We start from the raw sequence: 10,278 nt of genomic DNA, 5'->3' as shown, positions 1-10,278 counted from the left end.
CAGCAGGAACTTGGAGCTCAGAGGTGCAGGAAGCAGAACATGTTCTATAGATAAACACTGTATGAAGAAGCAGTGTTGTATAGCTCTGACCTTGGTGGGGGGTGTGCGTGTGTATATGGTCATCAGAAGACCAGTACATGTATTTGATGCTCTGTAAGCAGTAACTGACTTCATACTGTTGAGGTTTCAGGCCAGACTTTTGAGAATTAAAACATTTCAAGATATGAAAACATTTGGTAACTGCTGGAATGGTAAGCACTGCAATTAACAGTGGAGCAGCAGGAGAAGGGTTGATTTGTGGCAGGACAAGTGAGACAGAGATTCACTAGCTGGCTACTTGAGCTTCTAAGCAGTAGCAGTAGGACAGCCTTGTGAATCCTTTTTTAAATACAATTTTGAAAAAGATATACATAGTTTTAGAGCAGGATAGGTTTGTTGAAAAGCTGGAAATTGTTGCCAGCTACATATTCCAATGTATATTAGAAAATCAAATAGGCATTTTGAAGAGAAACTGTTGACATTTTGAAGTAAAATGTTCAGTGTCCGATCAATTCTACTATTTACTAATAAATAGTGCCTTATGTTATTCAGTATTTGTGTCAGCAGTATGATTGCTATCTATCTCAAGACGTGGGATTCCTCTGCTTTTCTGAACCCGGGATGGGCACAGCTGGGAGTGCCACACACTGGTTTTATGGAAGTTGATGAATAATAACAGAAATACTAGCAATTGCAGCAGGAGAAGGGTTGGTTTGTGGCAGGACAAGTGAGAGAGAGATACTCACTAGCTGGCTACTTCACTGAGAAGTAAATAGTGGCCCAGCACTACAGAACTGAAGCATCTGTAGTATGAACACAGCAGGCTTTAAGATGTGGGCAGTCTTGCAGATTGAAATTGGAGGAATTTAGAAATTTTTGAGATTAGAAAGTAACAAACCGTGAAGTGAGATGGGTGTTTTGTTTAGTTCAGCAAGCTAAGTAAGAGTTAAGTAAAACTTCTTTGCCTCTGGGCTGTGTAAAATTTAAGGAAAGTAAAAAGGTAGAATGCCAAACTGTGTATTTCTTTCACTCAGGTGACTAGCACAGGTAAGAAAGTTTTTTTTATTTCCCCCATGTTAAAGTGTTGCATATTCAGTAAAGGGGAAGGAAATAGAGTGTGACGCTGTGTTGGCAGCAGGGTGGAGGACACAGGTTTGTATTTCATCAGAGGTGTGCTTGGGCGAGCCTGTCAGTACTTGCCTGTTTTTTACTAACAGCTGCTTCGGTGTGGTTGGAAGGGCTGAAGTCCTGGGCAGGTGCTGAGGGCTGAGCGAGTGCCCAGCTCAGGCTTGCTCACCAGCTGTCTGCAGCAGCTTTCAGTGCTGGGTGCTGCACAGGAGCAGTCCAGATGTGTTAGCTGGATGTTAGTGAGCTTTCGCCTCACATCATGGAGCATTTAAACGTAAAAAGACAGCTGAACATGTGCACGATGCATCTTGGTGCTTTGCAGTCAGAGCTAGAAATGGGAAACCACCCTGAGCCCTTTCTACTCATGGTCAGCTTTCAGTGCCTTTTTGTTTTCTATAAAGGGTTCTGGAAGTGAAAATTACTTCTTAAAAGTTACTCGAGAACTTTAGTTCCAGCTAAATGGAAAATAGAAATGTTTGTTTAAATTGTGATAAAAATCTAATGGTGTTATAGCCCAAGGCATACAGTAACTTTAACACCAATATGCCATTTCTGCATTTTTGGTAAAGCACAGGTTTATGTTTATTTCGGGGTGTTTCCCTCCCTCCCACAAACAGGGACTCCTCTTTTTCAAAACAGAAGCTGGTTTTATTTCCAACTCTGTGTCATGTACAGTAATGGTTCAGTACTCTTCATCTTTCCCGTGCCCTTGTCCCTCACTAGCAGACACAAAGCTGGTGTCTGTAGGTATTGGGGTAGGGGGAGAACATCACCTTCAACTGCTTGGTTAGGCTTGACAGTGGTGGTGGCTTCAGCATCATTTAGAAATAAAGAGCAGATTTTCTTTCTTCAAAGGAATTTTTTTAGAGGAGCTGAGCAAGCCCTAGTGTTACAAACACTGACTGCCAGTGCAGGTTTCTGGCTCCTCACCTTACTACTCCGGTGCTTCTCACTCACACATGCATGGCTACAGGCACAGGACCCGCCGCAGGCAGCTCTGATGGTATTTTTATAGCCTTGTAATGAACTTTATTCATACTGTCTATAATTCCTTAACTGCAAATAAGGACACAGGAAACCTTTATGTAACTGCACCCTGTTTACCACTTGCGTACCTTAGTCACAAATTCATGCACGGGCATGGCTGAATTCCATGATCTTGTCAGAGACACTCCCTTGGGTGGGAAAGGCCCAATTTAGCAATTGTGGATGGCGGATTTGCTTCTGCTGCCCGCAGACAAGAGGGGCAAAATGCCAGAGCAGCCTGAATCACCATAGCAGCAAAACATCAGTGTACCAGTTCAGAAAAGGGAGTTGACATTTTATGTGTCCTTGTTGCCCCCACCCTGTGCTCACAGCCAGGACAGGCTCTTTGGAGGAAGGTTCAGGCCCAGCTACAAGAATCTCTCACACATACACTGCTTTAGAGGCATTCGTGAACTGATGGAGCTGTAACTGGCTGATCCAGTTGCAGTGCATTCTCAAAGAGCTTGTACTTACTAGTTTGCTGAATACAGTGTCATCTAAAAAGTTGAATTAAATTTTGATCTTCATACTGCTGTATAAAGTAAGTTTTATTGTAATACATTTAGCTATGTAATTTGAAACAAATACAGTCTGTTGTAAAGCTTTCACAAACCATGTAATTTTTCTGTATCTCAATCTTCCTGTTTGGAAATACTGATTCCCTTACGCCCCTTTTAAATTTAAATAGTGAAAATCTGTACCATGTAACAGTGCCCAAGCATCTGTAATACCAGCTTTTCATGATGGTTTCTTTGTAGATGGCTATTCCTATGAAAAGGAAGCAATAGAAAACTGGATCAACAGTAAGAGACGATCTAGTCCCATGACAAATCTTCCTCTCCCCTCTCCTATGCTTACACCAAACAGGACACTAAAAATGGCAATCAGCCGCTGGCTGGAGACGCAGCAGAAACATGTGTAAACCACCAAGTTCTGAAGTCATTTGTTCAAATCAGTTGAAATGAAATTATATGTAGCTAAAAGAAATAACTGCATCAGAAACAACTGGGGGAAAAAATGTTTCTTTTCTCAGCTGTTGCTGTCATGTAAATGTTTGTTACAAGGTAAATCTTCACTGTTGAAAATTCCCTGAAAATGACTGAAAAACTTAAAGTTACTGGTAATTTTACTTTGTGGTATTTCTGTTTTTCAAATAAAGTTTTCTTAAATTTTTCACCACTTCTATGAGTTTTGGGCCTTGATTTTGCCAAGTTAGTCTTGCAGAAGGTAAGGAAGAGCAGAGTATATAATCTGTATTTCCTTTTCTAATTTAAAAACCAAAAATGAGTCTTTGTCTGTTCCCTATTCCTGAATGTGTAGCTGGAAAAGCTGGGGAGAGTTTCCTCTGTAACCATCAGGGACTGCATCTCCTTGCACAGGTGTATTAATAATCTTTATTTTGTATGGAAAAAATACAGTAGCTGTGCAAAAATAGAACTACAAGACAAGACTAATTAATATAGGAGTTGTACAAAATATCAAAGAAACAGTAAACAATAAATAAGCTAAAGCATAACGATGCAAACTCAAAAAGAAGTTGTAAAAGGGGGTACGGCTGTTTACAATGTCCAACACTGTCCACGAACAGGATGTGAACTGTGCCTGTCACATTGACCATTCCAACCTACCTGCACTGTGGGGATGGCTCTACAGCTCCTCTCACCAACAGAAAACCGAATTTCCTCTGAGAAACTTCACAGCTTCATCCTGGCAGACAGCTGCACACACATACACTTTTCCTCAAACTTTCATCTTCATCCATGTCTTGGGTTTCCCATAAAAACAATTCCTAAAGATTTCACTGCTGTACCTTTTTCCACAATAAACAATAAATCATCTTGCTTTAAGATAGCACCCAAAGGTGATTAGATAAACTATATAAAGTGCGATTATTGTTAATATGCCATAATATTGTGTTCTTCAGTGCAATAACCAATATGGTCAAAGCCTTTCAATACACATGCAAATGTTGCTGCTTATTTTACTTGAGTTCGAGTTACTAAAAATAGTTATATTTACATGTCCAAACATGGCTGCTTATATTGTACTCAGACACAAATTATTTATGCTTCCTAAATGTACATCATGCAACCCAAATTAGATCCCACTAGAAAAGTGATAAAATACTATCTTTGATTTAAAAAAAAAGCATACATATACAGATCTGAGTATTATGCAGCAGATTATCTTTCTTAACAACACTGTTTTGAGAAGTAAGCACTTAAGCATTAAAGAGGCACAATTATTATGTAAGAAGTGGTGAGATGTAATATAACCAGACATTAAAGCCCTATGTAAAAGGAAAGTCTTACTTAATGGTAAAATAGGATGGAAAGGCTTTCTCTGTGTGAGGGCCTAGCGCGGTGGGTTGGTGATCTTCATGGACTCTTTTCACACAGGTTTGCTGTTCCAGTTACTGTAACTGTCCTGTGATGGTAGGACCAGTTTGAAGTGGTTGTAGCCCATTGAGTACCGGCCAACATGGACTGCATACTCACAAGTGACCAGCCATTAGTACTTTGTACAGAAGTAATACCCTAGGATGTCATGAGCCAAGTTTTACAACCCTGTAAATACACAGTAATATTTATACATTTGATTCAATGAATGATCGCTTTGGTTTTGCAGCCGTGCCATGACTCAGATGGCTTTCCTTACTGCTGTGAGGCTGTGGGTTTGATACCGCATCTGGGTATAAATGCGGTGCCTGTTTAGGTGATCTGCTGTCTTGACAGTGGGTTGACATTTGGCACTGGAGCTCCTCGCGGTCTTTAGCTTGCAGACCGTTCTGGCTGCTGTCGCCTGGGGCAGCACCAGTAGAAGAGATTTTAGTTTGGTAGTGCTTGACTGGGAACTGCTCAAAATTGGAGGGCTGAATGGCCCCAGAAGCAACATGTGTTGATAATCCCTCCGATGCCTGAGAGTGCCAAGTACGAGTGGACTGAGTATTTTGCTGCTGAAACCTTGCAGTCTTATCCGTGATGCCCATAAACGGTGTATTGCGAGGTCTGTGTTCAGCAGTACCCTGAACTTGATGAACGTTACTGTCCTTGAGTCGAACGTCTGGGCCTAGCCCCTTAATACTATCTGAAAAACTACTGGCTGAAGTTAAGCTGCTGGTTGAGCTGGCGAGAATCATGCTACCAGCTGGAGAACTGCAGGGGACAGGACTTTGCTGCCTTGCTTCACTGAAATTCACTGGAGCAGGAGCTGTCAACCTGTCAGTGGTTTTAGACTTACTTGCAAAGGAATGTGAAGAGAGATTCTCATTATGCTGTGAGTGGGAACACTGGCTGGACACAAACTTCTCATTGTACAGTTCAGAACTAGGACCTGCAGAAACGCTTCCAGATGATAATGTGCTTGTCCCATCCAAGTGCTGAATTTTACAGTGCCGGACTGGCAAGGGACTTTGGGGAAGATGCTGAAAAGATGATTGTGTCTTTGCATTACATGGACCGCTTCCTGGTTTTGGTCCAGGCTGGATGGAGCTCAGGTGCTGATTAGTTTTCACAATCTGTGCCTGCTTTGTTGGCTGCATGATCAAGCCTGGCTCTCTCAGGTATTTATTGCCTGTTCTGCTTTGAGGGGACACAGATCTAGCTTTCTGCTGAACACCTTCTTGAAGGGTCCTGCTGTATGACGAAGCAGTTAAGGAACACTGCAGCCTTTGTGAACAGGAAACAGATTCTTCAGAGTGTGGCAGTTCATCCTCCCTGTCTTGAAGATTAAAATTATCATTCACACCTTGTATAATGCCCTCCTCCTCATTATCAGAGTTGTTAGTTTGCTGTAGTAGCTGTGGAGACTGGTGCTTCTGTTGCTGTGTCCTCTGGAACTGTTTGCATTCCTCTTCTACTCGAGCCAGGAGACGTTTTATCTCTTGATTGCTCGGACACAGCTGTGTGGCTTCACGTAAGTCAGCAAGAGCAGCAAGTAGCTTTCTGTTTAGGAAAAAAGAAAAACAAACCCACAGTTAAACTCAATCAAACCCTGGGGCAAATGTAAGTCCCAGCATTGCTATAATTAATTCACCCCCTTGACATTCAAAGAAATATTCTGATCTGCCATCTCCTGCTGCTTGTTGTTGTTTGTTAGAAGAGACATGGTGAATCAAAAAGGCACCTCTCCCTAGAATTCAACTATACCACTGCAGTTTGCTGTTTTTCAAGCTCCCCTTGTTTTTATCTTGAACTGCTAATGATTCAACATACCCTGTCATATAAAAGCACTCAGTAATAAGCAATGCAGTGCTGGAGTTTAGTGGCACACTGCTGACAACATTCTGCTAATCACTTGGAGGAGCAGTTCCATTCACTCTTACACTTAGTCCCTCTTTATATCAATTTGTTATTTCCTGGGCTGCCTACTGTTTGCCTAGATGAGTATTCAGTATAGCTTTTTGTGGTTTGGTTCGCTTTAACTTATACTGAGACCTAATACAGGTGAAAAGTGCACAAGGAAAAGGATTTTTTTCTGCAAATTCCAAATACAACTAGTGGAAAAGACAAAGAGTTATTGAAAGTGTTAGTACCTGCTGTTCCTCTTGGCTCTTGCTCTAGCATAATAAGCTTCGTAAGACTTGGGTTTCAGATCCAGTGCTTTGGTAGCAAACTCTTCAGCCATACCAAAATCCTAATAATTTCAATAAATGTACTCATTATACAGTGACAACAAAAGAAAGGTGCATGCTCTGTATCCATGGTACCGCTTTCAAAAGTGTGGATACCTTATGCAGTATAGAGAGTCCCCTTCATCAGGTAGCAAGCACAGATAGATACTTTCTGAAAGACTGAGAACAGACCTCATCTTGCTAACCTTGCCTCTTGTTTCTAAGGGATACTGACTCCAAGGTAGCTAAAAGCAATGTTAATATAGGCAAGATGTGTTATCTTCAACCCAAAGACATTCCAGTGCTAGAGGAGGCTTCATGTTTAACAGGATTAATGACCACCCAAAACAAGGCTTTGGAATGTGTTTTGAAAAAAGGCCAGTTAAAGACTGAATTTAGAGAAAAGCAAGAAAATTCAGGAAATAGGTTGGCCTGGCCCGGAACTTCCTTTGATAAGGTACGTGAAAGTTTTAGAGAGGAATTGCACTGGACGTAATTTATTTGGTCTTCATGTAACAAGAACACAGAGTAACTGTTAAGTAAATTGTTGGTTAAACCAAAGCCTGTAAATAACAAAAGCAGGGTTTAAATAGGGACAAAGATGTCTCTGGGGAAGATGGAGGCAGACGTTTGTATCAAGCATGAGGACAGAGAAGGTTAGGAAGTACTAACACCAAAAAAAAACCTGTCCTGAGATGATATGCAAGAACAGAGCAATATGATGAACTTGAGCTTTAGACAGAAAGCAATGCGCTGCAGCACTAGCAAAATGCAACGAGAATTTTATCAGTGGGATATGATATGAAATGCACACACACACTAGTTGTGGTAGCGGAAGGGCATTTTCCATGTAGTCTTTTCAAAAAGTACCAAAACCATCCACCAGTTTGCCATTCCAAAATAACTGTATTCCCTAAGAACAGCAGTAATAGATCCCTCACAGCAACATGCCCACCATGCCCTCATCTTATGAACTGCCCCCATTTGTTGAGACAACAAAGCCCAGAAGCAGGATACAGTGAAAAGGATTCTAAAATAGCAAAAATAAATGTCCCAGGTAAAAACTCCGTAATGGAGCAGAACAGAAGTCAAAGATTCCCTATGCCAGAGAGGCAAAAGATCAACAGCAAGAGCTTACATTTGTTTTTCGGCGACATCGTGATAAATTTAGATATAATGAAACTCGCAGCTCATTGAATGCTTTCATTTCTTCTCCAAATCCTTCCCTCGGAAACTTCCTCAAGGCATACTGATAGCGCTGTGCTGCTTCTTTCATCTTGCCTTTCTACAGATGTAGGAAACAAGAAGCTTTTCACAAACTCTGAACATCGCAATACTGTTGCAGAAAAGCACACTGATCCTTGGCATGTACCAAGAGGTGCTCTTCAAGTAGAAAACACAGAACCAGATTTTAAAAAAATAAATACATACAGTATGAATTACACTTGCACACAGACACACAAGAGAACCTGGATGTTGACTGAAGTCTGTTTGTTTCTAAACTCATACCCTTAATGGTATTTCACCAGGATAATATTTGCATTAAAACATACTACTTGCATGAGAAAAACTCAGGTACAATACAATTCATTATTTACTTACTTAAACAGAGCAGCCCAATATCTGATGAGGTACTTGATTATAGCTGTAAGGCCTAGGTTTTGGGAGAATTTGGGAGAATCTAATTCATGACAGCAAAGCCTGAAGGGTCTGTGTCTTTACTGTGCAAAGCCATTTGATACAGAACAAAGATCAGAAATAATGTGGCAGATATTTGAGGGCACTTATAAAAACCCGTACGATTACACTTCTTGTAGCTATAGCAGAATTTGAATGATGCTTCTATAAAGCCATTCAGCACTGTGCTGCACTAGTAAAGCAAATGTATCACAGTTTACCAAATAATGCCAGTTCCTCTTCTAAGCAATGTTTCACCAGTAGTAAAAAGAATGTATCAAAAGAGCTGTCACCTCAATATGTACTTAAATAGCACACAAAAGAACATTATGCTGAAGGACATGCCTAAATGTCACTGAATTCAACAAGGCACTTTCAAATGAGCACCTTATAATCTGAGTTGCTCTTAAGCAGCAGCTGACTGCTACAAATGTTCAAGACTGACTTGCTCAACAGAAAGAAACGTACTTATCCATCTTGAAATTTTCATTTACTTATTTCATTTACACAGGAGTTTTCAATGATTCCTTCCCACGGTTCTCAAGATTTCTTAGCCTCATTCCCAACATAAAGGGATGTGCAAGTACACATCTTGTTCGAACATAAAAGGAGGTATAAAGAACTTTTTAATCTACATTCAGACAGAAGTTAAATTACGATGTTCTGCTATCAGGGGAAAAAAAAAATCTACCTACTTTGTACAGTATATTCCCTTCTTCCATCAGTTTCTGCAGCAGAATAAGGAGAATATCGGGTTTGGAGGTGGCCATTGCCCATGCTGCATTTCCTGCAAGTTAAATTTTAAGGATCTCTGACAAAAGGGAAGAAAGTGTGTTTCTGATGCCTATTCACACTAGAAAGCCTAATCCTACTTCAGTAGATATTCCACCTGCATGGAACTATTATTACGAGTAGTAGTAGTAGTAGTAGTAGTAGTACTGTGCGCACACATATTTAAAATAGGTATATATCCATACCTGCCCTGCAACCACACATAGCTAGAAAGGCAGGTATTAAATGGTCCAATTCATTCCTACCCTGGTCTTAAGCCAGTATAGGCCAGTATGAAAGTCAAGGTAAAGTCCAGGCCTAAATAAGGATCTGTACTTGATCATACGTAGTACCCAAACAATACTAAATGATGATTTAAAGGCACTACAGATTCAAGAATTACCATGTACACATCTGCACCAGCTACTTGCCTACTGATAATGCAACATTTGGATGTACAATTTTAACCAGTCTTTGCAATTCTATAATCTATTAAAAATGTTATTTAAATGCAAAACTTCTTAATCTAAATCATTAATAGTGTCAGAATTAAGTATCACTAATAGTGCAATCATCATTTTCTTGTTTATCATGATAGAGTAACCATGTAAAGACTGACTCCTCCAAACCTCCTCATCAACACATGTCAAAGAAAGGAACACAATAAAATTACTTCCATTTCTTCACTTCTGAAGTGTCTTGAGTGTCTGCCTTTAAAAGAGACAGATTTCTCTTGTACAAGCATCTGCAAACCATACAACCTGCAAAGATCTAGTGTGTACTTCCAAGTGTATTTATTTACTTTACTTTACAGAAATGACAGTAACTCCAGAAAAGCAGATACTCAGTTGCTTCTTGAGTACCAGACAGCTTTACTAACCTAGTTTAGCTCCTTTTCTCAGTAGCATAACCACTACTGACGTGTTACGGCATCCAATAGCTCTGTCCAGTGGCCGCATGCCGCTGTGATCTACATGCTCAATCATTGCTCCTTTCTCTACCAAATACTGCACCTGTGACAAGAA

The 10,278-nt window shown here is 40.4% G+C and overlaps 2 protein-coding genes across 2 annotated transcripts in view; one reads left to right on the top strand and one right to left on the bottom strand.

Moving 5' to 3' along the window:
- WDSUB1 (WD repeat, sterile alpha motif and U-box domain containing 1) overlaps window positions 1–3,115 on the top strand; it is a 22,898-nt gene extending 19,783 nt beyond the window's left edge. The window contains exon 10 of the mRNA XM_010014308.1: window positions 2,952–3,115. Coding sequence (XP_010012610.1) covers window positions 2,952–3,115 — 164 coding nt within the window. The remainder of the gene's footprint in view (window positions 1–2,951) is intronic.
- A 1,665-nt stretch (window positions 3,116–4,780) lies between these two features.
- The window catches only part of TANC1 (tetratricopeptide repeat, ankyrin repeat and coiled-coil containing 1), a 47,387-nt gene continuing 41,889 nt past the window's right edge, over window positions 4,781–10,278 (bottom strand). Inside the window, exons 20-24 of the mRNA XM_010014307.1 lie at window positions 10,134–10,266; window positions 9,178–9,269; window positions 7,944–8,090; window positions 6,728–6,828; window positions 4,781–6,137 (exon numbers count right to left, since the gene is read on the bottom strand). Coding sequence (XP_010012609.1) covers window positions 4,781–6,137; window positions 6,728–6,828; window positions 7,944–8,090; window positions 9,178–9,269; window positions 10,134–10,266 — 1,830 coding nt within the window. The remainder of the gene's footprint in view (window positions 6,138–6,727; window positions 6,829–7,943; window positions 8,091–9,177; window positions 9,270–10,133; window positions 10,267–10,278) is intronic.

The sequence above is a fragment of the Nestor notabilis genome, unplaced genomic scaffold (genome assembly GCF_000696875.1).
Source record: "Nestor notabilis isolate BGI_N333 unplaced genomic scaffold, ASM69687v1 scaffold13115, whole genome shotgun sequence".
NCBI lineage: Eukaryota > Metazoa > Chordata > Aves > Psittaciformes > Psittacidae > Nestor > Nestor notabilis.
Note: the sequence above shows the minus strand (reverse complement) of the source record. Positions and strands in the feature narration are given on the sequence as shown.